The 27,058-nt window shown below is 44.3% G+C and overlaps 3 protein-coding genes across 5 annotated transcripts in view; all 3 read right to left on the bottom strand.

Annotated features, from left to right (window-relative positions):
• Window positions 1-1,282: 1,282 nt before the first annotated feature.
• On the bottom strand, window positions 1,283-9,424 carry rras (RAS related). 2 transcript variants are annotated; one of them, XM_063191197.1, is made up of 7 exons: window positions 8,816-9,424; window positions 8,205-8,335; window positions 7,875-7,962; window positions 6,613-6,715; window positions 4,124-4,232; window positions 3,895-4,013; window positions 1,283-3,403 (listed from the first exon to the last, which is right to left on the bottom strand). In XM_063191197.1, the coding sequence occupies exons 2-7, from the start codon at window positions 8,289-8,291 to the stop codon at window positions 3,316-3,318; spliced, it is 594 nt and encodes a 197-aa protein (XP_063047267.1). In that variant the 5' UTR covers window positions 8,292-8,335; window positions 8,816-9,424; the 3' UTR covers window positions 1,283-3,315. The 2 variants fall into 2 exon arrangements, with proteins under 2 accessions (XP_063047267.1, XP_063047273.1); XM_063191203.1 differs by lacking the exon at window positions 8,816-9,424 and adding an exon at window positions 8,714-8,808.
• Window positions 9,425-10,118: 694 nt separating this feature from the next.
• si:ch211-195b15.8 (dual specificity protein phosphatase 16) lies at window positions 10,119-14,277 on the bottom strand. Its single transcript, XM_063191043.1, has 5 exons — window positions 13,270-14,277; window positions 12,809-12,923; window positions 12,413-12,572; window positions 12,173-12,296; window positions 10,119-12,009 (listed from the first exon to the last, which is right to left on the bottom strand). The coding sequence occupies exons 2-5, from the start codon at window positions 12,899-12,901 to the stop codon at window positions 10,758-10,760; spliced, it is 1,629 nt and encodes a 542-aa protein (XP_063047113.1). The 5' UTR covers window positions 12,902-12,923; window positions 13,270-14,277; the 3' UTR covers window positions 10,119-10,757.
• Window positions 14,278-14,397: 120 nt separating this feature from the next.
• ap2a1 (adaptor related protein complex 2 subunit alpha 1) overlaps window positions 14,398-27,058 on the bottom strand; it is a 40,708-nt gene continuing 28,047 nt past the window's right edge. The window contains exons 15-21 of one of the 2 annotated variants that reach the window (XM_063191002.1): window positions 25,094-25,176; window positions 24,840-24,929; window positions 22,646-22,769; window positions 22,277-22,393; window positions 21,379-21,448; window positions 18,559-18,693; window positions 14,398-16,916 (exon numbers count right to left, since the gene is read on the bottom strand). In XM_063191002.1, the coding sequence (XP_063047072.1) occupies window positions 16,839-16,916; window positions 18,559-18,693; window positions 21,379-21,448; window positions 22,277-22,393; window positions 22,646-22,769; window positions 24,840-24,929; window positions 25,094-25,176 (697 nt within the window). In that variant the 3' untranslated portion in view covers window positions 14,398-16,838. Of the gene's footprint in view, window positions 16,917-18,558; window positions 18,694-21,378; window positions 21,449-22,276; window positions 22,394-22,645; window positions 22,770-24,031; window positions 24,930-25,093; window positions 25,177-27,058 lie in introns of those variants that run through there. The other variant, XM_063190995.1, reaches the window with a different exon arrangement.

Here is a 27,058-nt window from a genome sequence, read left to right as displayed (position 1 = left end):
AGCCTCACATCAACAAGATAACAAAATCTGCTTTTTCCATCTTAGAAATGTCAACAAAAGTGCGCGGCTTGGCCCCCCGACAAGACAAGACGCTGAGAAACTTATTCATGCTTTGTCACCAGTAGGATAGACTACTGCAATGCTCTTTTCTCTGGTCTCCCAAAAAAATTAATTGACAAATTGCAACTGATTCAAATTCTGCGGCAAAAATCCTAACAAGAACCAGAATGAGAGAGCACATCTCTCCTGTCTTGGCAGACCTGCACTGGTTACCTGTCTCATACAGAATCGACTTTAAGATTCTGCTCACAGTATTTAAAGCATTAAATGGACTTGCCCCTAGCTATATCTCAGACATGCTCTCTTTTTTTATGCCCCTGCTCGAGCTCTCAGGTCCACTGATGCCAAGCTGCTAAGGACCCCCACCCCCCCCGCAGAAGAAGATCGGCGACGCCGCGTTTGCACTGCTATGCGCCCAAGAGATGGAACACCCTCCCCATCGAGATCCGATCAGCCACCTCCGTCGACTCCTTTAAGAAGCAGCTGAAGACCCACCTCTTCATCCTTGCCAACTCCTAGCTGCCAAGACGTCATAGTGTCCCAGCCGCCGCAGCGCCCTTACTACTCGCAATCCGATCACCCCTGGCAGGGGCTCCCCTAGGTGGCCGCTGGTCTCTGCCTGAGGTTTCTTCCTGACTACAGGGGGTCTTTTTTTCTCAGACCTCACTGAGCTTTTTTCCCCCTCACAAACTATGAATCAAGCGAAAGGGAGTTTTTCCTCACCCCTGATGCCACCAGGGGCCGCACCTGAGCGCCCAATCTCTGTGTGACTATCTATGACTTATGATAGGCCCAGCCACTATTACACATCTAAGAATCCTGGTCCTAACCTACGTTGACCTTATGACTCTACATTCTCTGTCTATCTCTTCTTCCTCTGCCTTCCTGCTTTTTCTGCCTCTCCTCTATACCTCTCCATTTAAATCTATCTCTCCTCTCCTTTTAAATCTATCTCTAACAATGTTTTTTCCCATTTGTCAAGCACTTTGAGTTACATGCCTTGTATGACACAGTGCTATACAAATACAATTATTATTATTATTATTATAGTGTTTTAAAGTCAAACAGCATGGGGAAAGGTGCATCTTACTGCTCTCAGTTTCTTTGTAGACTGTAAAAATACGGTAGGCTATTATAGATGACTGGGACAAGATTTTTTTCACAACGATTAAAAACAATATATGGTCACAACACATTCATTGTAACAAATAACACAACATACTTTTAAGTAAATAATACTTTAATTTGGTATAAAAGTCTTTGATTGATTTCAGTACATTGTGTCAATACAAAACGGTGGCATACAGGGTGCACATATAGGCTTGCAGCAGATGGTAGGAGGTCAGGTGTAAGTAACTGTAGTTCATCTGACAAATTAAACATTGCATTCCGCTACAATACATTTTCACCACAGCAAAGCTGTCAGGCATCACACTGTCAAACATGCCCTTCAGTTAAGACATTCAGAACTTGACAACATATGGCAATGTATGTACACAAATGGATCTCAGGGTTTTCCCACGCTTTTTGCAATCCAAACAGGTTGGTGACTCTAGGCTGGACACATACCATTTCTTTTAAAATTGGCATCATTATTGTGGGATTTTCGTGATGACTTGCTGTGTGAGCAAGGCTCCTCCTAGTGGCCAGAGAAAGAATTGCTTTATTTATGGGACAAATGTTCACTCCCTATGTCAGGGGTATTCAATTAAATGTCAACAAGGGCCAGTTTTTCAAATTCGTCTGAGTAAAGGGGCCAAACTATACGTATGTATTATGGTTGCGGACTGTCAATGAAAAAAATACGGGAGACTTCAAGGAGGTAGGGGGTCTGGGGCTTCTCCCCCAGAAAGTTTTGCATTTCTTAGATGTAATTTCCTGCATTTTAACGTCCCTTGTGTCCCGTTTCAGCTCGATACAGAACCCATACTTTTATCTCTAAATTCCAAAAAACGATTCTGTATGTCAAGGGGCTTTTAGAGGGCCAGAACCTTGCCATCAAAGGGCCGCATCTGGCCCCAGGGCCGCCATTTGAATAGCCCTGCCCTATGTAATCACACAAATGTCTCTCTTGTAAGCGTAGCCAGTGATCATCAGTTGATGCAGTACAATTTGTGTGCTCTATATATTCAAAAACAAAAATCACTGTTTCAAGACAGTGCACCAAAAGAATACAAAGAATCACCTCTACATGTGCAGTCACAAGTACCTAAATGCACAGACTCCCTCCCTAACACGCACGCATATACAGCAACCCCCCCTCCCCCCCCATTCACACACACACACACACACACACACACACACACACACACACACACACACACACACACACACACACACACACACACACACACACACACATTCATACAGATATGACAAAAATAAATGGCATCTAATCTTCTTAGTGTTAACCTACTTCTGTATAACTGTGTTGTTTGGTAAGTTTTAAAAAAGTAAAAAGTAGCAGGCATCTCCACTCCATAGTCTATTTAAATAACACAGAGTGGCACAGTAGCAACCTGGGAAAATATGAATGCATTTCGGATTGTTACTAGTCCCACACAGACTCATAGCCAGCCAGCCTATGGCTCACCGTCTTACCATGTGACCCAGGAGTTCTGGAACTTTGGTGTAGCAAGAACAAAAGGCATTTCTGAGTCATTCTGCGAGTGTAGTCTAGTCCTCCGTGTGTAGCTCTAGACAGTTTCTTGAACACCTCACCAATATCACTCACACGCACAAAATGCTCTCTCACACACACACACACACACACACCAGAGGTGCTAAACCAAACCTCTGGGATATGCAAAGTTATAATTATAGACACTGAAATACACCTTAAAGCCTGTCAGTTCATGGAGGCTTTGCTCACCTTCAGTCCCTTATTGAAAATACAAATCGACTTGCACAGTCAAGGGCAAAAATAGCACCCCCCAATGGAGACAGATCGTCTCTTTCAACAACAAAGTTCCAGATTTTTCAAGTTCAATTTTTTTTTCCTGTACGTTTGAGCTTGCTCTAATTTTTAACACAATCGCGTTCCCTTTTAACGTCGTCTGGCAGTATAATGAAATGATATAGCCACATAAAAACCAAACACTTAAACAGTTTAAAAAGTTTGAAATACATTTTTTTTTTAAAAGTGCGAATGAACTGAACAAAATAAAATCATGCTTCACCACAACATTGGCTTTCTTGGGAAAAAAAACCCAACAACCTATAAACTCGATCCGCTGCTTGGTCCAGCATGGGCAGTTAGAGGATGGTGCATGGGCAACCACTGCTTTTCGGTTTACCTGCATGGTTTGCAGGGAGGGGTGGGCTTTCTGTCTCCTGAAACTTCCTACAAAAGAAAACGGACAACATAAAGAAAAAGAAAAAAAAAACTGAACAGAAACAGAGGTTCAGTACTGTAACTGTACATTCAGACCAAAATTCGAAAGCAAACACATTTCCAAGGTCGATGATGAAGCTGAAGTTTCGCCGTCAAAACATTTTTAACTTCTTCATTTGCACATAATGTGACAATGACAGGTGTGCTACAGAGCTGCGATTGTCACACACACACAGAATAAGTCTGGCTTATCAACTTGGGACATCAATAAATATGTAGCTACATTCCAATTGGTTATGTTCTTTTTCATCCTCATTTCTCCATATCCTTTCGGAGCAGGAGAGTTTACCCTTTGTGGACAATTTTCTTCCGCTCCATAGAGAAATAATGACTTACACCACAGTGGCTGCTGAACGCACAGTAATGCTGAACAGTGCATCACTGAACATAGAGTAAAACTAAACAATGCATCACACACGTTGCGGTTGGTGTTTACACACCTGATTGCCCGCACTACCTCCAGGAAGGCTTCGTCCACATTGTAACGGTTCTTGGCAGAGGACTCCATATAGTGAATCCGGTGTTCCCTGGCAAAGCCCTGTGCCTCCTCTCTAGTTATCTACAGCAGAACAAAAGAGCAGTTGGTGAGTAATAGCGCAAATCAGTATCAATTAATTGCGGAACTTAAGAAATGCATGACATGATTGACATGTGTTGGTCATTCCTTACCACTCTTTGGTGATCAAGGTCTGACTTGTTGCCAACTAAAACCATGGGGAAGTCATCTCTGTCTTTCACTCGAAGAATCTGGGTGTGGAACTTCTGTATTTCATTATAACTGATAAGAGTAAAAGCAGACAGAGTGGACGAGGGGGTAAGAGAAGAGAGAGAGAGGTGCTCTTTGGTTTAAAATCAGAAGCCTAAAGGTCATCTAGTCATTCAAGTAATTCATGACTTCAGAAATGTGTGACCAGTCATCACAGCAGTGCAAGACCCTATTAAAACACTTGGCTGGATGCCTCCTCATTGACAACTGGACAGCTCAAGTTTGTGTTGTAAGAATGCCAGTTTGTATTGTAAGCATGGCTGTGCAGGCCCATAATGGACTTCATCCTTTCACACTTAAATGTAAACATGTCATGACTGAGTAAAACAAACAAACCAAATTATATATATATATATATATATATATATATATATATATATAGACATCTGAGACAGGCCTATTATTGGACACTTAAGTTGAGATCCGAATGCTATCTATGGCACATTGCCCTTATTGTTAGGGATGCTTGACAACACAGTATTGAAACGAGTCACATGACGACTACATGCTGCTGTGATGTGCATGCTGTATCATAGTGATGACCAGCAAGTAGTTTAAGTGACCAGATCATGATGCAGCTTGGAGATCAACAACTAAATCTTGTGTGAATACTTGGGGCGGTAATTAATTTTGTCCACTTTTGACTTAAACGGCCACTAGAACTTTAAGTAGGAACAGCATAGAAGGTTTGAAAGATGCATGAATATTTGTCACTGCTATGCTGTTCCTACAGAGGTGGAATTATTGAGTGCTACCCAACGGTTAATCATCTTTACCATGACTTATCAGCACTTTATTAACGTGCAGTGAACCAAACATGGTAGTTGAGTAAATACGTACTGCATTCACATACACTTCAGAGGGTTAATTTGGGCAATGTTTGATCAACTAGAGAACACAAAGAAGTACACACAGTGCATGTCAACACAAATGTCATTTTGCCTCTCCTGACTGGACAACGCTGTAGGAACCAGTGGAGTGGAGGCAGCTCTTTTCAACCATTTCCCTGGTGTTGTTAATCTTACTTAACTGAACTGAAGGCACTTAATCCATTACAAGCCAATAAGAACGAGCATGTTGATTCTTCTCAATCACCATAGTTGTGCTTGTTGCGTTGGTTGCTAAGGTAAACAGGAGGCCATCACCTTAAGTGGCTGTTATGACATGGCGTCTTGTGTGTTAGGGTTTGTGACAACATAGTAGTGGATCTGTAACATGATGAACCGGTACAGTAGTTGATTATTTCAGTGTTTGCTAAATTAATGCTACATGATAGTGTCTGATAATCTTTGGCACAGTTGATCAAGTTAGTTACTTAGTTTAATTGTTGAATTGAATGGTGAATTATTGTAAGTATTTTTGTTTGTCTGCAGTGTTGGGCAGAGGTAAAAGATGATGAAGCGCTTCAGTAACTACACCAGCCATGTTCAAGAGACATGAGGTGCACTGAACACCCTGTTGTGTGTCTCAAGCCATGAGCCTATGGTAGCAGAGGGGGGATACTTTGTGGACTGTTGCAAAACAAAACATGGTCACAGATTTGATAATTGGTGGAATACACCTACCAAACAGTAGCAAACATGCCCAAAAGGCTGCTGCTGAACATTTTGCTACATTGTGGCCAAACAAAACGTTCAATCAGGAAACTGTAGCAAAACATTGGAGCGGTTGAACAATCCCAAAGATTTTATAATGTGCTACACCATTGCCCTGGCTAAGAGTTTCACAAGCAACAGCTTAAAATACATGTGCACTACACATAACATTTTAGTGTTATACTGTACCTGAAGCTAAGTGCCAACAACCCAGCTATCCAAAAATAAAATACTCTCATCTTCACCTCTGCTGAATCCAGACTAGCATATATGAGGAGGCCATTGTGTCCTGCAGAAGATTCATTAGGCAAGGTGGCCGGGGGTCAGCAGGTATCAGACACACGCAGTGTCATTATGACACCCCCCCCCCACACACCCCCCCCCAATTTGTTGTGAAGAAACGTCAAAAATTACATTAATCTTTATCTTTACATGGGGCCTAGTGAGGAGGGTACATATTTGTTGTCAAGGTGGCTGTCTCAACTATTAAGTGCTGGGGGAAACCTTCGGAGACTGTGTCCTCTACACCAAAAGGCTCACCCCCCAAAAACAACCTCTCCACTGTCACTGAGCATGATGCTCAGTCACACAGCTGTCACTCACCACAGGGGGAATTCAGCGGTGCTAAAGTGTGCTTGCCACAAGACAGATACACGAACACAGATGCTCTCAAAACCTGATTTTCAGTTCTCAAATGAGACTTGTGTGAAAATATACCCACGCATGCGCTCACAGTAGAATTTTTTTCACTCCCTCACTCACACACACATACACACAAACACTCACTCTGAACTTACCTGCCCCTGTCGTTGAGAGCAAATACTAGTAAGAAGCCTTCTCCTGAACGCATGTACTGTTCTCTCATGGCACCAAACTCCTCTTGCCCCGCTGTATCCAGGACTATACAGAAAACACCACAGTAAGCATTAGGCACACGCACATACATACACCCACACCAATGAACAGGAAGTATGGTCGCTACTTAGCCCAGCATCAACAACAAGCCACTAGAGCAGTGGTTCTCAACCTTTTTTGAACAAACGCCCCCTTGACCTCATCACAAGCTCCCAACGCCCCCTCGACCGCATGATAAGGCTGTCAACACCCCCTTTAGTATTAAAAACGTACTAATGCCCCCAATGACTAGGCACTTCCCCCTCTCAACTGTATCCTTCTCAACGCCCCCCCTAGTGTCCCCCAACGCCCCCTGAGGTGCTGTACCGCCCCCGTTGAGAAACACTACACTAGAGAAACCAAACCACACACACACACACACCACTTTCATACAAACAAGACAAACAAACACTGAGGCCAGGGTCACACTTCATGGAAGTCCTCGTTGAGTTACCGTCTTTGCCACCGCAAATGCATGTTTCGTTTCGGACCTGTTGTGAAGGGCCTGGGAGGTGCGGTGTGGATTAGGCTAACGGTTCATTTAGAATTGTTTCTGTCCAGATTTGCAATGGAAGGTTGAACTGATGATTGGGTTGATGACATGATTCTAGTCACATTCTCACATAATGGAGCTTTATAGGATAGTATTTAATGGAGATGCCTCTATGCTATCAAACTTTCTGTAAAAAAATCCAAAACAAACAAACAAAAAAAGCCATTATTTCAAGGACATGCGCTTAGACTTCATGTGCTGGGCCTTGTTCTGGCCAAATAAACCCCTTGCCAATAATTAATGAATGACAAAGACAGACAGTGTTTGTCAAACACATGCACATGACCATGCAACATGTTGCTTAACAGCCCCCTTCACACAAAAAAACTTCATCATTTACAAGTCTAGAGTCTAGTCATACATGAAGTACAATATGCAAATTGTCTGTGTGGATTTTGGGCATCCTTTTTAGGAGCGGGCTTTTCAACTGCATTTAACTCCTCTGCTTCGCCCTGAACATTCTGACTGAGTTTCAGAACCTCTTTTGGAATGAGAAACCTGGCTAAAACCCTAAAAAGTTCTGCACCACCCCATTTGAGTTTACCATTTTCCAGTGACTGGTGACTAACAATCTGAGCAGATTATTTTTTGTTGAGCCTTCCAGATACTTACTGTCCAGTCGTGTCTCTGTCCCGTCAACTGTGCAGATTTTAGTGTAAGAGTCTTCAATAGTTGGGTCATAGTCAGATACAAAATATGACTGAAACGAAAAGACAGAAATCATATCATTACTCAGTACGCATTAGCTCACCGCACTAGAGTCTGAGGACATTTTTGGTCAAGGCAAGCGAAGACATGTTTGAGAGGAGCTCTCCACACCCTTTACTGGCAATAAAGACAAGTCAAACACGGGCACAAACTCAAACAAGGACCTACCAGGAACGGACAAAACTAATGCAATATCAAGGCTATACATTGATAGGGCTTGGACAACATTCTTACCTGGATGAATTGGATGGTCAGTGCACTTTTCCCCACACCGCCGCCGCCCACGACTACCAACTTGAATCTCTCCTCTTCAGAGGACATGGTTTCCCTCTTAAATATTCCACAGCCCGCACCAGGTGAAAGCCCTGCAGTTATCGGCCGAATCCAAATCACAAGACAAAACAAAAGGAAAGAATTTAATGTTCACACTACGCATCTTTCAATTTAAAAACAGTGCGCCATGGCAGCTTTTTACACCAAGTAACTGCCAGGGCCTCATATACCGACCAGGCGTGAAAGTTTTTTCAAGTTGGTTATTTTTAAGTTAGGGAAGTAAAGCCTAATAGCACTAATGACACCAATTCTGCTTTATTTAGCCCACTCCCGTGGTACATTTCTAACAGGCAACAATATCCACATCTTGGGTCTGTCCTGTTGCGCTACGCGCCATTGCTATCATATCAACCTCGTTAAATAACCTTTATATAATACTAGTATCCTTTCCCTGTAAGAATTTAACTAACCTGTGTTTGTTCTTAGCTGTAAAATGAATCAATTTCTTTGCAATCAGGCCTAATTCATTGTCTGCTGCCGTGCATTCCAAGCGTAGGAAAAACTTGGATTACCTTCCTTCCGCAGACGCCTTTGGTAAGTCAAATCCGGAGATGCCAAGTTTTCCTACTTTAGCTTTGACACAACTGAGTAGTAATTAGCCAGCTCTCTAGCAATGCGTTTGATTCCTCTTCAGTGGATGTTAACCCGGAAAATGTAAAGCCTACTGAACCAACATAGGCTTGCTTGGAATCCCATGCGTTAATGTCAGATTGATGGATGTCTGGTTACAACTTCGGAGAACATACTATGCTACTTCTTCCTTTGTCATTTCTTGGGTTTCTTTTCTCCTTCCGACTTTTTTTCATAGCCCGGGGCGTTTTTCTCTCTGTCGTATTTCTCATACGTACGAATGGGAGTGTCCGAGAGTTCCGTTGTTTTTGTCAGCGCTTGTCCTCTGCGAACTTTGGCAAATTCAGCTGATTTCCCCATAGACTGTCTTAATTGGCAGGACGTGGTTGCCTACACACAAAGAAGAGCGATTCGTGTCAACTAATGTAATCGATTAAGCGACGCTATTCTTTTATGAAGATTGTTCAGAATAAAGCATTGTCTATACTTTTGGTCTTGTTCATTTCCTTATTTGGACATTATTGGAAAGACCACAAATATCATCCGACATAGAGCAGTAGAAGAACAGTAATGTGTTTGTTTGTAGATACTTTGACATGCAAACAATGCAATATCCTATAGGCCCTATAATTATTAATATGCCAGTGAGGTTATTATTAGATGGGCAATTAAACAACGAAGTAACAGGCACTTCAACCAGAGACCTTGGGTGGAGGGTTGTATGTTGGGGGGAAAATATGCAGTATAGCCTGGACAGCGCATGGAATTTCGGCAACAGGGTGCGCGCCTTGCCGGATGTGAATCATGATCATGGGCGTAGTGACTGAGAGCGGATGGCTCGCCCACACTTTTTGGAGAGCATAATTTGAAGTGCTCTCTCTAATAAACGGGCTACCCTGTGCTTTTCTTCGACCTCGGTGTCAAACAACGCATGGCACGTCGTAAAGTCTTGCTTAGACCTTTCTTTTCCAAAATTCACAATTATGTTAATGAGAAATCCCTAGAATTACAAGAGATCTAAAATCCACCAATGGCGGTACTGCAGATGGGTTATGATAATAATGCAAGGCTTATATTTTAAATATGGCAACTATTACTAGACAGGAAAATAGTGGTAGGTTATAGACAGTGTTGTAGCTTATTTTGGATCTCTGCTTGTGTGTAATGTATAGGGTCAGTACTATGTTACCACAGAGTTGCACAAAACATGTATTAGACAAAAACTACCAATGAAGAAGTCAGACCCTTAGGAGCTTTCAGCTTTAATCAACACTGTGATCTCAGTACAAGCCATGGTGTTAAAATACCATCATCAAAATATCAATTTAATAAATAGTAATAATTTAATAAATGTGTATACTTCCATAAATAAATCCACACACTCAGGCATTTTATGGGTCTCTAAGATGTACAGACACTTGTAAATCATTTCTTTCCAGGATAGGATACATAATAGAGTCCATGTCGGAGAAGTCAAGAGTAGAAGATGTGATGGTCTGTAGATCGTTCTGCAGGTAAGCTTGTATCTCTCACAAGTAGGAGTGCTAAACATGCAATAAGGGTTCAATGTTCAGTTCAACAAAATGCCTGAGCATAAGAGCCCTGCTCTGCAATCAGGCATCCTGAGTTCCTTTAATAAAAATATTCACCACAGTTTGTCAATGCGGATGATCTGAAGTCAGCTTGCATGTAAAAAGGCCCGGTTCACCCACTCACTCAAAACAAACAAATCAAATCCACAAAAAAACTTTCCACATTCACACTTTCCCTTCATAATCCTGTAAATCTCACTCATCCTTCGTCAGGCAAACAAGTTCTGCTTTGTTTTTATCCCTTCTCAGCAGTCTCAAGTAAGTCACACTTGGGGCCACGTCAAGTCCTCCCTCAGCACCGGTAAGGCAGGGCAGGCTGGGCCACCTTAATGCGAGGACCCAGCAGTACTCCAAGCAGCATCCTCTCCCCCCAGTCCAGCAGCTTATTCACCGTCAGACTAAGCGGAGACATGAGGTCGGCCTCGCCACTCGACCCCTCCACCGCCTCCACCGCAGTAGACGGAGGAATCTTATGCAGAGATCCCCTCATGAGTGTGGACGATGATGGAGTAGGGAGGTCTTTCTTGCTCCTCACAGGCTTGGCCCCTCTCAGCTCCGTGGGGCTCTGGTGGTACTTTGTTGCGCTTCGTGTTGCCTCTGCTTCCCTCTGGACGCCTCTCTCCTGGCTCTGCTGGTCCTTCCTCCTGGAGACAGAACGCGAGGAGCTTCGGTGAGAGTTGGAGCGCCTGGACCTCGACGCCCTCCTCAGCCTCTCCTTCTCATCTTCTGCTTTCCTGAGCGACTTCCTTGATTTGTGCTGCGCGGTGCCTGTCTCCCCCTTGTGGCCGACTTGTAAACTGCAGGCGGGATCCTGGCAGACGTCACCCCTCTTCTTGCTCTTGTTGCTGCGCTCCTCCGGCTGCTGCTGCTGCTGTGGCATTGTCTGAGGAGAGCCACTCACTGGAGTCAGGGCCAGGGTGAGCCGCTTGCGCTTCTCCGAGATGGAGCCTGCTGCGTCTGAGGGAATGTGGAGGCTGGTTGGCTTCTGGGGGTTGTTGCTGTTGTTGCTGCTGTTGCGCTGCTGTGCTGTGCTAGACTCAGACGGCGATGCCGGCCTCTGCACCTCGATGGGCTGCAGGTTAAGAGTGAGGCTCTTGAGCTTGTCTGAGAGGGAGAGGGTGAACTCTGGTGATTTAGACTGAGTCGCAGCTCGCTTGACACTTTGTGCTGTTGCAGTGGTTGAGTCCTGCTGCTTGGTGCAATCCTGATGCCCCTGTGTCAGTGTGGTGTGAGAGGCCTCGTGGCGGAGTGTGTTGTTTACATTTTTGTCTTCAGCATGCACCCTGCTGCTGCTACTGCTATTTTTAACATCCTGAGCACTGGAGCTGAGTTTGGTTGAGAGCAGTGCATGGGTTGGACTGCACTCTGTGCGATTGCTGGTGTTTTTTATTGATGATGGTAGTGAGTCCAGGGCTCCATCAGAGGGCCTGGTGGTGGTGTGATGAGGGCTTGAGCCTGCGGGACTGAGGGTGCCCTGGAAGAGCTGCAGCTGGCCCAGGAAGTTGAAATTCGGGGAGATGGAAGGCCGACGCTCCTTGACAAACCTGCAAGCCACGCAACAAAACACCAACCATTATAATCAGGACATTAACACAATGTACAGTGCAACATTTACATTGCTATGCATTTGGTGTAACAGTTAGGCCTACAGGCAGTAGGCCTTTTGCACCCTCAGGTGGGGGTCTAAAGACAGTGATGTCATCCTACCTGTATGCATGATCCAGGTCCATTCCAAGGCGATACATTATGTAGGCCACTGCGAGGGCTGGCGAGCGAGAAATTCCTGCAGCACAGTGCACCAGAACTGAACATCCCAGAGACATGGCCCCATCTAGGGTCGAGAGAGAGAGAGAGAAAGAAGAGAGAGAGAGAGATTGTGAGCACACGCATCATGCAAGCGCCCTGTCAGTGCTTGTTAATGAATGCAGCAGTGCACAGCCAGCTCACCAATGAAGCGTAGCGCCTGCGGGATCCATGGCAGCAGGTCGTCCCGCAGGGAGTCATCTATGGGGATGCGAAGGTACTGAGACTTGGGGAGAAATGTGGGCTGTGGGGAGCACCGGCTGACGCTGAGCACGTATGAGATGCCCCGCGCCGACAGACTGTCCTACAAAACGGAGAGAAAAGAAAGACACGCGGTGTTGTTATAGGACAATAGAAGAAGTAGGTTAGCCGCTCCATTCGACCCAGATGAGCTCATGTCAATTTGAGCACCATGTAATAGGTCGCCTGCATAACTCCAACACCATGCACATTCGTGAAACTGGGATTGTGCTGGAATATTCATTTCGATGTGCACGCAAGAATGAAAGAAGTTACTTGATTTAAGGACAATTAAGTTACCTGTGTGACGTCTGTTTCTGCGCCGAGGTACAGATGAGGCAGGATGCAGGAGAGCGGCGGACGCTCGTTGTCTCTTTCCTTGTGGAACACCATGCTCCTATCTTCTGAATCACCTCTGAAATAATGAAACAAACAGATGCATTAGTAAATAAATCGATAATTGTATAAATAATTGAGGAGCGAAGGGGAGCATGTGGCCAGACTTTATGGAGCCAAAACAAGACATGACGCAGATGCATGAGTTATAATCACATTACAACACGAATAGGCAACTCATAAGGACTTCACAGCACAAAACAAGAAGCATTACGGTTTGGAAATTCACACGCCAAAACCGATACAGTCTCCATCGCAACAAATGGAGCAAAATTTGAAATGCAATTCAAAAAATATTGCGTGCATTTAGTGTAGGCAAGTTGTAGAAGTGTTAATCGTTCGTAATGAATAGATTATTCACTCACCACTGATTTACTTTCCCAGTGTGCAGGGAAAATCTCGATTTGCAGGGAAGGATAGGTGCAAAATGAAAAGCGTTGCGGCTTAAAAGTTCAATGCATTGAAAGGAAGTAGCCTACACGCCGTCAGTCCTATGTTGCTGCCGCGTTGAGATTTTCTAGTTGTCGTTTTAAACAGAAATTATTGAATATTTGTTGTGGTAAATAATCGAAAGGTTACTCAGATGTCCGCTGGTGATGTGTTCCAGTGGACTCCGTCCTCGATCTGCGACGTTATCGCTGTTTGTTGTTGAATGTCTATACCTGAGAGAGGGGAGGAAAAGGATGAGGTAATGCCGATTCCAGACGCCAAGAATAGTACATTTGTATGTGATGTCATTTTCAGCCAATGAGCGCCGAGCGCTCCACAGTGACGCGCGCGCGGGCACGCTCCTTTTGTTCGACATCATCAGTTTGGCCAAGGATCCCGACAGTTTGACGGGGATGGATGGGCTGCCATCATTCTCTGTGCTGAAAGGGAGGGAGGGGAGATGTCACCCGCCCCCACTGTTTTAGTCAGTTTAGTCAGGCTTACACTGCAGTTACAGTCGTTTGAGCTGTTGTTGCTAGACTCTTTTTAACGGTAGGCAAGTCCTCCATCATTTATTTCATGCAGAACTGCTGCGCAGCCTGTCAGTAGGCTACCGTAAATTATTGAAGATTTGCGATCCTCATACTGCTATATTTGCAAGACTATGTAATCGCCCTGCACTGAGACTGGTTGACAAACCTCGTGTGCATCTTTTAAAATATATATAATTTAATTTGTTGCTATGCAGAACAGGGCGTTAGTGATGTTTGTATTTTGATGGTTGGCTGCAGATGCAACACAACACAGCCATCATACTTGAATGCTTCAATCATTTTAGTTTACAGCATACGCTTATTCACTTCTTGTTTGCACTAGTAGACTATTTGTGCTGTTGTATAGGCTATATCACAAGGTGCTGTCAGTCTGATTTCTTATGGAGCCTACATTATGTACAATAACAATAAAACATTTTATTCTATTTTAAATAGATCAATCTCTGCAGTGCTCATCGTGTATGCAATACAACACACACTGTACACACCAATGAACACACAAGAGGCATGTGAATATATGGCATAGTTTTACTTTCACATTTTCAGTACAGAGTAAATTGGAATCTAACACAGGTATCTGACAGGTTTAACACCGATACACTGGGGCTGTATTAGCTAGCGGATACTGCACAGACACGCTCACGCGCACACACAAATATGACAATGATTCAAATTCAACTACAATGACAAAGTCCCACCCGGATTGCAAAAGTATTTTTTTCTTTTTTGCATCAAGGCGGGAAGCATAGTGACTCCTCATTCTTCAACATATATGACAGTGTCCCATAAACTTCATTAGATTTTTTTTTCTTATAATATGGTACAGTCCCACTCGTTCCCACACATACACACACTAATGCTGAACCAAAGCAAGATGATCCCTGGCGTTGTGGTTGACTGTTGGCAGCTGGTTTGGTCCTAATCGTTCTTAAGTTTTGTTTATATAGTTTTTGTTCTGCCATCTAAGATACATGTTTGTGTGTGTTGACTACTGTCTTAACTTTTCCATACTAGTGTGTGTGCAGATCGGAATACTTTGTTTTATGAACATGTCTACATGATAAGTGCTCAAACGGGGACTCTTCTGTCACAACCTCACCACAACTCAATACATAATTCTGGCTTTAGTCCCATGTGTCAAAATATGTTGGAATGTGTGTGTGTGTGTGTGTGTGTGTGTGTGTGTGTGTGTGTGTGTGTGTGTGTGTGTGTGTGTGGAGAGGTGTGTGTGTGTGTGTGGAGAGGTGTGTGTGTGTACTTGAGAGACTGAGATCAGAGTCTAATTCTTTTTTTTTTTTTTTTTACTGCAGATCTCTGTAGTGCTTTGTGTATGTGTCAGTATGTACAAAATAACCATCTGCTGCACTCTTCATGTGCAGACAGACAGGCCGACTGAGAGACAGACAGATGTAGGACAACCACATCACTCTCTTCCTGTCACCCTGCCCTGCCCTCACACACCTCTCCTCTAAGTAGACAACGAGGGGGGAAACGTGGTGAGCTGCGACAGGGCATAAACCCCAAAAACCCTTAAACATGTGATCCTCCACATCACATCAGGAAATAAATGAAATGTTTCCAAAAGCAATGAAATGGGCCAACAAAATGTAAAAGTTGAACAGCAACACTACAAACATCAGCATTTGCGATTGAGATGACAATGACAAGGTAATTACAAAAAAAGAACAAAATGAAACAAATCGAAACAGAAAACAGAACAAATCAATAATGTCCCCAACCAATCACAAGCCACCCCTCATCTCTGAAGTCATAACGGGGACATGAAAAGCGATGAGCCAATGAAAGGAGAGAAGGGGGGTGTCCAACGAAGGGTGCGTGATCACTCCCCTTGCCTGAGCCTTGTTAAAGTGCACTAAGCCTGCTCTTCCACGCCTGTGAGTACGGGAATGTCAGTGTGGAATATTCTGTTGTTTTCGTGATGGATTATTGAGTGATCGCCCAGATAACAAAAATGACTGTGTGAGTGTGTGTGTGTAGATGTATCAGGGGTGTGTGTGTGTGTGTGTGTGTCTCCGAGATGAGAGCACAACAGTTGAAGTATGTGTGAAGGGGAGAGAGATGTAGCGGGGGTGATTGGGCAGTCAAGGGAGGCAGGCAGCTTCTCCAGCCCACCTGGAGGCAATTGGACCAACCTTAGTGTGTTTCTACCTCAATGGTACAACTCCTCAGAGTTTAGTTTTTTGTGCATGTCAGCGAGAGTAAGGGGAGAGAAGGGATGGAGGGGGAAGAAATTGATTTTTTTTGGTGCGTCCTCCTTCCTATCCATGGCTTATAAAGGAATGTGAAAAAGACGTGTGTGGGTGCATGTGTTGAGTTAAATGTGTGCACTTCACTGGAATGCTACGCAATTTTTTTTTTTTGAAATGTTAAACGCGTGCGCCGAACTGTTAGCTGATGCTCGACACTCACACCTTCCCCAAAGCAACAACAACGCACACCAGCTGCCAACACAAGCACAGAGCACACCTCAGTCACCAGGCTCGGACGGAGAACACAACGACCACCACAATTCTGTACCACACGCACGCACAAACTCGCACACACACTCGCTCCCTCACACACTCATTCACTCACTGCCACACACTCGTGCAATTGAACACGCACACACTCTTACACACATATGCACACACACATATACACACAGGTAAACACCAATAAAAACAAGAACTGTAGCGCTGATGATAACAGTAATAATAATAATAATCATAATAATTGTAATTAGGACAGTTATATGGCCGTCGCAAAGCGACGACTACTTTTTTCCCTTATGTACGAATGCTTCTGAAGATTTTTTTCTTTCTTTTTGTTTGTTTTTTTTGTTCAGGATTTTTGTTTTGTGTTGTTTTTTTCCGGAAAGTTAGAGCGCTGGTCTGGTCTGCGTGGGCTCTAGGAAGGTGATGGTCTAGGCATGGATTCCAGGGGGAGAGCTCTTAGAACTGTTCTGCCAGCAGGTCGCAGAGACGCTTGGAGACGGTGTCCTTACTGCTGCGCAGGGTCAGCCGGTACATCTGATGGAGGAGAGAGAGGAAAAAAACAAAAGAGAAGAAGGGAGAATCAGAGAAAAAAAGAGAAATAGAACGTATATTAGAAAGTTAATTTTGTTTTGAATTGTTTTATCTACGGTCACTAACTGTGCTATGCTGACTTTACAAGGGAGTTTGGATTTTAAGCACATACTAACTGTATGCACAGACATGACACACTCATACACACATGAATGCGCAGCGCAGAAGATCAAACTTTGCGCACGCACGTTAACTCACCACACACACACAACATGGCATGCATGCATACTTCTATGTTACACAATTAAATGTCATGGAAACTTTCACAACGGGTCCAACTGACAAACAAGTGGGGGAGTCTGAACATGAATGACAACACCCAATGGCCTGGAGTCTACCACTGCACTGAGGGAGGGGAAGCTAGAGAGCGAGAGAGAAGGAGAGAGCGAGAGAGAGAGACTGCTGTGATCAAAAGAGATGTCAAGAGAGAATAGGATGAGAGGAATGAGAGAGTCAGGAGAAACTAAAGGAGAGAAAAAACTGGAGGACATAAGAGGAAGAGAGAGACAGAGAGAGAGTTCACAGAGCTTACAGAGCAAAAGAGTGAGAGAACGACAAATCAGTAGAGCAAGAGAGAGTATATATATAGATAGAAGATGGAGAGAGAGAGGTAGAAAATGTTGGAGAGAGAGCGATAGAGGTAGGGAGAGAAAGAGAGCGAGAGAGAGAAAATAGAAGAGGAAGAGCAGTAGCGCTATGAAGGGGAACCATTAGAGAGCTAGAGAGAGCGCTAAAGAGACAGTTACAGATATAGTAAAAGAAAGAGAGAGCAACAGAAAGAGATAGAAAGGGTTAGAGAGAGCAAGAATGTTACCTGCTCCCCAGGCTTGAGTTGCAGCAGCAGACACAGAGACACAAACCCATCAGTGAGATGCAATGAAAGACAGAGGTTAAGCTGAGCTCAAGAGCATGCCAGCAGAGACGTCATGGCAGACAACAGAGAGTGCACGTGCACGTGTACTACGGACAACAGGTGATGCACGTGCACGTGTACAGATGTGTGTGTGTGTGTGTTGTGTTCGACTGCGGGAGTGTGTAGAAGTGCGTGAGGACAGCTGCCGTCCAAGAAAAGAAGAGCAGAAACAAAGTCTGTGACACCAGCATCCTTTGACAAATGCTTTCTAATCCAAGTACTCTGCAAGCAAAAAGCCTTCATCACACTCAATATTGCCAGAAATATTACGTCTGATGAAGGGGCAACGTGGCCAAGAGATCATGCGTAAAACCTCTTGGTGGAGTACACACTGGTATCGCAGAGTTGATTTATGTTCTTTGACTTCGCAGTTTAGCCTACCCAGACTACTTGAGGGGAGGCATTGTATGTACTACCAAGTCTTTTTTTTTTATTACCATTAAGGCCATGTATATATGGCAATTGTAAGGTCATATTGTGGCTCCAAAGGCCGAAAGAAGGCTTTGAGTAAGACTTAGGAATTGGGACTGTTTTTCTGACAATGGTACTGTGCAAAGGTGGGTGTGTATTCACCTGTCTCTGAGTGTGTGCACTTGTGTGCGTTTATATGTGTATGTGTCTGTGCGCGGGTCTGTGTTGCTGCATGTGTTGAGCGAGGTGAGGGCGGCTTACCTGAGCTTGGGCGTTGGGCTCCAGTCTGAGTAGGCAGCCCACCTGCTGGGCCTTGGTCTGGATGACGCCAGCACACACATAGTTCTCTGGGTTGGGGTCCACGTTCTCCAGCAGGGCTGTCCCAAGGCCCAGCAGCTGCACACGGGAGAAAGGGGAGGGCAGCAGTTAGCCAGGCCAGTGCATAAGCCTATATCACTCTGGGGAAGTGCGGGGGTAGAATTGGGCTCCGTCCCTCCCAATACTGCCACTTCCACTCCTTTTTGTCCCAAACGCTCTCTTTCACTGGTGCATGTGAAAGTGTAGCGTGTCCCAATACTTTCGAGAGCAAGGGGAAGTGATTAAGATCTCTTCAAACTTCCCCTTGACAAAACGAGTGGAAGATGAAACAGTGAAGTGTGGGTGGGGAGAGATGGGACACAGCTTAGACTTAGTTAAGTGTTAAACTTAACAAAAAACAAAGGGGAAAAAAATCACCAGTGAGTCTTGCATTGTTATTTGGTCAAAAACAAACCTTCCATCTAGCTACAGGAGTATTTCGCCAGATCCTCATGCAAAGGCGTATTTGCTTCACGCAATTGCAAGGTAAGTCGTTGTCCTCAACGCCATGGGAAAACACTTTTGTCACGTGACGAGGTTTCCGCAGTTTTCCCGCTGTATTGGCAAATTTCTGTTGCTAAATGCGAACATGGTCTGCTGTTCCCTGACCAAAACCATCCATACCTAACCTTAACCTGTCGGTAAAGCAACGATTAGGCTGCTTTACCTTTGCAAAGAACAGTGAAACAAGCAAAGGAAATCGTGAAATTGTGGCGAAGTTGTGCCCTGACCAAAACCATGCCTAAACTTAACCCGTCACAGGCATTGTGGAGCATGAGTTAACATGCAAAGGCGTAATGCACAAACATGATAGACAGTTCAAGTCAGCGTGCCATCATAACACTCTGCCATGATAGCATGTTGTATTACACTGTTGTGGAGTTCTATCTGGGGTGTGTGGACAAGTGCCTGTTGTTGTTTCACCATGTTGTGGTCTGTGTCTCTCTGCCTTTCTTATTGCTTCATAAGTGCCCTCCATAATTATTGGCACCCCTGGTTGAGATGTGTTTTTTAGCTTCCAATTATTTTATTTTTTTTCAAAATAATATGGGACCTTAATGGAAAAAAAGAGAAAAATCCAACCTTCAATACAAGTGCATTTATTCAGTGGGGAAAAAATCCCACATAAAGAAATAATTATTTGACATCAAATAATGTGTGTCACAATTATTAGCACCCCTGGTGTTAATATTTTGTACAACCCCCTTTTGCCAACAAAACAGCACCTAATCTTCTCCTATAATGTTTCACAAGATGGGAAAAGACAGAAAGAGGGATCTTCAGCCATTCCTCTTTGCAAAATCTCTCTAAATCATCCAGAGACCTGGGTCCTCTCCTCTGTACTCTCCTCTTCAGCTCACCCCACAGGTTCTCAACTGGGTTGAGGTCAGGGGACTGAGATGGCCATGGGAGGAGCTTGATTTTGTGTCTGGTGAACCATTTCTGTGTAGATTTGGCCATATGTTTAGGGTCATTGTCTTGCTGAAAGACCCAGTGACGACCCAGTTTCAGCTTTTGGGCAGAGGGCAACAGATTTTGATTTAAAATGTCCTGGTATTTCAAAGCATTCATGATGCCATGCACCCTAACAAGGTTCCCAGGGCCTTTGGAAGCGAAACAGCCCCACAGCATCACTGACCCACCCCCATACTTCACAGTGGGTATGAGGTGCTTTTCAGCATGCGCATCTTTCGTGGTACGCCAGACCCACTGAGAGTGTTTGTTGCCAAAAAGCTCAATCTTGGTCTCATCTGACCAAAGCACACGGTCCCAGTTGAAGCCCCAATACCGCTTGGCGAACTCCAGACGCTTGCGTTTATGATTGTGAGTGAGGAAAGGTTTTCTCCGTGCATGCCTCCCAAACAGCTTGTTGGCGTGTAGACAGCGCCTGATGGTTGATTTGGAGACTTTGTGACCCCAGGATGCTACCATTTGTTGTAATTCTGTAACAGTGAGCTTTGGAGATCTTTTGATTTCTCTTACCATCCTCCTCACTGTGCGTGGTGGCAAAATAAACTTGGGTCCTCGTCCAGGCTTGTTTACCACTGTTCCAGTTGTTTTGAACTTCTTAATTATTCCTCTCACAGTGGATATGGGCAGCTGCAGTTGAGTGGCAATCTTCTTGTAGCCTCTGCCTGACCTGTGAAGGTCGACGCACATCTGCCTCACTTGTATGCTGTGTTCCTTTGTCTTTCCCATGTTTAAGAGTGGATAAGAGAAATGGCCTCGGTGTCACGTCATATTTATACCCCAGGGAAACAGGAAGTGATTAATTACTAATTAAATGTTCCTACATACTCTGGTAAACTTTGTAAACTACTGTAGAAATTACAGAAATGCTTCAATTATATTTATTTCCTGGGAATTGTTAAGGGTGCCAATAATTGTGGAACAGGTGATTTAATGAAAAATAATTATTTTTTAGTCAGGGATTTTTTTTATTTTCTTACAATTCATTTGAGTTGAAGGCTACATTTTCCTACAATTTTCAGTGTGACAGTATTCTTCTGCAATAAACACTGAATTTATTTTAAGGCTTTTAACACATCTCAACCAGGGGTGCCAATAATTATGGAGGGCACTTTAAGTGGAGATTGTATGCAGGTGAATGTGGCTGACCTAATTTGGAGATTTGCTCATGCGTGGTCCTCATGTTCAACTGGCGTATGAAACTGTATGCATGTCTCTTAGTAACAGTGCAGATGCTCTGATCTGTAAACACACCTTTGCTTTAACCACTTCTGAGTCAATGCCATGGACCGCCTTGAAGATCTTCTGTGCCTCCTGTGCTGGTCTGCGAAGAAGAGAAAAAGAGCCCCAACACATTTATTACAAACACAAAAAAACAGGGCTGGGCATATTGTGCAACGTTGCGGCTCTCCGCTTGAACTTCTTACACAACCATGTAACGGTGCTCACAAACACCCCCCCCACCCCAGCCGCACACACACAGATCAGTAACTACCCCGCTGAAGCCAACACCCTACCAAACGCACGCAGGTTAGTCAGGCAGGTCATCATAAGTGCCAAGCTGTAATTCTCCACCAATGAGGAGGGAGCAAAGATCTGGCGTTTCTTTCAGGGTGTGTCTTCTTCAAACACCTTTGTGCAGCCAGTATAAACAACACTTGTAAAAGCTCAATCAGGAAACACATAGCAAGAGACTGGGCCCCTTGCGTTGCTCAATTTACAAAATCAGTCGTTAGAATCGTGGTAAGATAAAAACGAATTACTTAGTGCATGGTGGCTGTTGAAAGATTACTAGTAAAGGTCTCGTACAGCATACTGACAGTCTCGTACAGCATGGAAGGACTAGAATGCCTCCAAGTCAAGCAAAGAATATGACGCCTTGCACAACAATCCAAACAGCAAACAGTAAACAACCAACCTAGCTTAATTCGTAGAATTTGAATGCATCTTTTGGTACTGCTTTGGCCCTGCATATCTGTCAATCAGTCTTCAATAACACAATTGCTGAGTTGTACAGTGCCTACCTAACAATACCAGTACTGTAAAATGAAACACTTCTACCTAACTACACAGAAGCCAAATGGCTGTACGTTCCTTCCTAGTCTCCCAGCCAGCCAGCCAGCCAGCCAGACACACGCACACGCACACTTACTGGCTGAGCTGTTTCCAGCGCTGAAAGAACTCCTGCGATCCCATCTCAGTGGGCTGGAAGAACTTGTTGATGGTGACCGGAAGCTTGAGGGTCAGATTCTGCAGTGCGCCGCCATACCTAGAAGAAGACAGTGGGAGGGAGAGGTAGAGGGTGTCAGAGTGAGTGCGCATCTGTGTGGCAGGGTGAAGACACTGAAATTGATGAAATGAGAGAAAACATGTTCCATTATTGTATTCCATCAATTGATAAGTAAGTAACAAATTTTGACTTGACAACCACAACATATTCATAAAACACTTTTATGTCCTGCCACTGCACATACACACTTCAACCAGAGGGCAAATGAGTTAGCTGATGTGGCATCAGCACCTGAACTTGATGTTGAGGAGCGGTGCGTCGATGAAGTCGGTGAGACACTCGATGTTGACCACCTGCTGCACTTGTGCTCCTCCCTCCACTAGAGTCTCCGTTGGCTTCACCTGCACGTTAATCTGTGGGACCAGTTAAGGACAATACACACCACACCACTACACACACACACACACCTGTGCATACGAAAGACACTTCTCTACATACAACCTGGCCATGTTGTGCTGTGTCCTGTTGAGGTGAGTGATGCCCTGTGTCTCAATCTAGAGCATGACACGGGAGTGGATTTTCACTCCCGTCCCATCACGGTCCCTGACAAAAAAAAATCCTATCCCATCCCATCCCGGACTGTAGTGAAAAAAAAAACGAATCCCATCCCGTCCACTCCTGTAAGAATGTCTCCCAATCCCACCCACTCCCACTCAAAATCATTCATTTTCGTTCATTTTTATTCCCGTTCCTGCCCGCTTCCAGTCATCTTTATTCCCGCTCCTGCTCGCTCCCGTTCATCTCAAAAGTTTGACTCTCATTCCACTGGAAAATTCCCGAACAATGTCATCCTCTATCTCATTCCACGCACTTGTGCACTTCGGGCACAATGTTTCAGTGCATAGGGCGCTCACGCTGAACATTTCTGTTCAGTCAGTGCACTGAAAGCGCCCGGATGATTCCCTAACAATGACGAAAAACGCAATGCTTGAACGATGGACACTGGACGCACTAAACAGATGCCATGTTGACAGTGAAACGGAAGAAACGCTAGCGTTCAATTCAGTAGAAGAGTGTGGCCAACAGTCTAATAACTCTGTAAGTGATGTTGCTGAGACACCAACCTTTTCATGCCAAGCCAAGTATTGTATGCGTGATAATTGCCCTCTGGGGTGAAGGAAATATAAATACAAGCACGAGACCCTGTGCAATGTAAATAGTAGCCAACCGATATTTTGGCGAGCTAATGCTATGCTCAGCCATCACTTCCAGCGAGGGCAAAGTGCATAGTACTCAAACTTTTCCACGACAATATGCACTGAAGACCTCAGTGCACTGTGTGCACTAACCGTCAGTGCACTGACACAAGTGCGTGGAATGAGACACAGGGATAGTCTTCAGTCAGCCTGGTTTGTGTTTCCATTACCCGGAGTATGGTTGGAGTTACGCTTTTGACGTCAAGTAGTAGGGCTGCACGATTATGGAAAAAAATCATAATCACGATTATTTTGGTCAAAATCATAATCACGATTATTAATCACGATTATTGATTTTTGCAGATTTTTTTTTGAAAATTATAACAAGATGAAATATAACCAAGAATGAATTACATACGGGATGAGCAAAATAAAATGAATTGTAATAATTATGTAAAGGCTTAAGTAAAACTTAAGTGGACCGATTTCAGGCCAGAAACACCAGCCTGTCAGTATGTTCTGGGTTCAAGGACGCTCTCAAAAGTAGGTCACTATTGCCACGATTAAATCACGATTAAAATCACGAGTTCGATTTCACTATGTTATCAAGATTTTGATTATTTTTCGATTAATTGTGCAGCCCTATCAAGTAGCATTACTTTAGGTAGGCTAGTTGACTAACGTAAGGCCAACAGATATCTAATCTATCGAATTAGGCTATAAACAGTTTGAGCAACATCATATTTGGATATCACAATGTTGGGTTTTAGCTTCCAAAATAAACTATGAGTCATGCCATGTCAAGCAGTACCAGGTAGAAAGCAGGCAGTGGAAAAGGGCCTAAACAGGACCACTACCGCTGAAAGCCATCTGCTTACCGGTACGGTACTCGTCTGCCATGCGGCCGACTCGGGTTCAATTCCCGGCCCGGGTCTTTTGCGACCCCTCCCCATCTCTCTCCCCATTCGCTTCCTGTCCACCTCTCTGTGGTTTGTCCCATCATCAATAATGTTGTAAAAGACCAAAAATATATCTTTAAAAGAAAAAAAAGCCTTCTGCTTATGACCATAACTAACATTTAGGGCATATGTAACAGGCCTTCGATTCATAGAAAGAGAGTCCCTCACCCTGCATGCATCTTCAAACACTCCTGATGAACTGGACCTGATACAGAGATAGATAATATTATTACTGGTAACTAATACGATGATATAGCCCAAACCATCATCAGTCCATTGTTTTAAGACCAATGAACAACTGACAACTAAATTGACTTGACAGAAGGATATGAGACCCCAGTTCTCCCGGACAGGTAACTGTGGTGACGAAGCTGACAAACTGCACCGAAGTCTTATTGCCATAGAACAGATACATCCTCCCTGTGACACACACACAGACACAGACACACAGACACACACAAGAGTTAATGCACAGCATACAAAGTATTGACACCTGGCGAGGTCAGGGAGTTCACGGGTTAGGAGGAGTGCCAGTGCACGATGAGAAGAGTAATGGGAGTAAGAGGGAGGGAGGGACTGCTCACCAAGGTTCTGGCGATACTCAGACTTGATTCCGATCTGCAGCAGCTGGTTCTCAAACAGGACGCCGTTATTCTTACACACAAACCTGAGAGACAGCATGAGAGGAGGGGGGAGAGAGAGAGAGAGAGAAAGTGGGAAAGAGTGATCCAGAGGCAGAGAGAGAAATAAAATGAGAGTAATACAACAAAAATGAACTGACTGACCATCTTCAAACCACTGAAGAAGGAAAAAAAACTGTTGATCAAGGTTGAGAAGTTGAGTAGAATGTGTAAAGAAGGAAAAACCAACAAATACACTACCATCCAATTCTCAAGGATCAGGTTGTTCCAACGACTACATAACTGCTTCCCATAAAGTCTATTTCCACAATGTTTGCATGGACACACACAACTGTATGCTTATTGAGCCTCATTACAGAACTCACGCCAAAGCTGAGAGGTTTCCCCATCTCTTGTCATAACTGAAATACACAGGAGACAAAATACCTGCAGGGGAAGCTTTTCTGATGCTGATCAGTTATGTAACCAACACCATCCGCTCGTTTACCGACAGCAAAGAGCCAGCTGACAGCAAGCAACTCTGCAGATGACTAGCCGAGGCCGACCGACCACCACCGCCTGCCTGTTCATTTCCTCCTTGTTATCAAATTATCCCTCGTTTGCTCTGTTTATCCATTTATTTAACTGCCGCTATTGAGCTTGCTAACTCAATTAAAGCCTTCGTAATGCCAATTACAGGACAAGTAGCCGGTCAGCAGGCTGGCTGGCTAGCTAGCTGAGATCTTGTCCAGAGGGGTGTTTTCAAGCGAAGAGGAGGAGGAGGACTGCTTCACACAGTGAGGTCCTCAGCATAGGGGAGCTCTGCCATGGCTCCTTGGGTCATGTTGTGGTGAGGTAGGAGGATAGGTTGCCGTTAACCATTTCCAATAGTCCTCTATGCCCAACCATTATTTTGAATTGCTTTTCAGGTCTGCGAATCAGGTTATGCATGTCAGTTAAGTTGCTGGTAGCACCATCCAGACAGCAGTGACTCTACTCACAAATATTCCAACGTCTGAATGTTGTATGATTTTTTTCTCCAGTGGATGAAGTAATGGTAAAATAGACAACGCATCGTCTCAAGTGAATATATCAGAGCACAGATCAGCTGATTCGTACATAATTTCTGGGTCATCCAGAAATTTCCCTCTGGCCGCAACACACAATATTTACTGTGACAACAGCTAAGGAGAGGAGATACCACGTCACGTTACAGCTCCTCAAAGGAAAAGACTTATGGTATTGCAGCACAGCACCTGGAGAGGGAGGCGAGCAGCTCCAGTACTCCCCTGCCAACGCCCGCCTGCTGTCAGTGGGCCAACTGCAGCTGTTGGAGGAGACTGCACTGCTATCTGGGTGGAGGATTGTGCAGAAAATATCCTCCCTTTTCCGAGAACATCTTGAGGGCACACCCAAGGCCTACTAACATCTTGTGATGAAGATGTCACTTGACAGGACAGCGAGTGTCTGTGGTGAGAACATGGCCTACTTGTTCCTCAGTGCTCTTCATGCATTACTCTTAACCTTTCTATCATGAAGCTTGGCCATCTTGTAGAAATAAAATAATCAAGATGCATGATTATTTTCTTACACCATCCAATACCAATTTTCCCCAATACCAAACTGCAGTGACTGTTTCTAATCAGCTGGGCTGCAACAAGAAGGTACGAGCATGTCTCATACTGGCGTAGCTTGCTCATGCCATGTTGGCCATTAGTACAGGGACGCAGGTTGTACTTGTAGAATCTGATCAAATGCATTTGATTTTTCAGTTTGAAGCGAATGCTATTTTAGAAAGAGCCTATTCACATGGCTATTTTGTTTGGAAACCGCTGGTGTTCCAGTGTAAGAACCCCATGGTTAAGAATAGGCTTTGGTGAGTAAGTCCGTTTTTCCCCATGGACCGCTCATTCCAGATCCATGTTTTGG

This window comes from Engraulis encrasicolus, chromosome 2 (assembly GCF_034702125.1).
Source record: "Engraulis encrasicolus isolate BLACKSEA-1 chromosome 2, IST_EnEncr_1.0, whole genome shotgun sequence".
NCBI lineage: Eukaryota > Metazoa > Chordata > Actinopteri > Clupeiformes > Engraulidae > Engraulis > Engraulis encrasicolus.
This window is presented reverse-complemented; position numbering and strand designations above follow the sequence as displayed.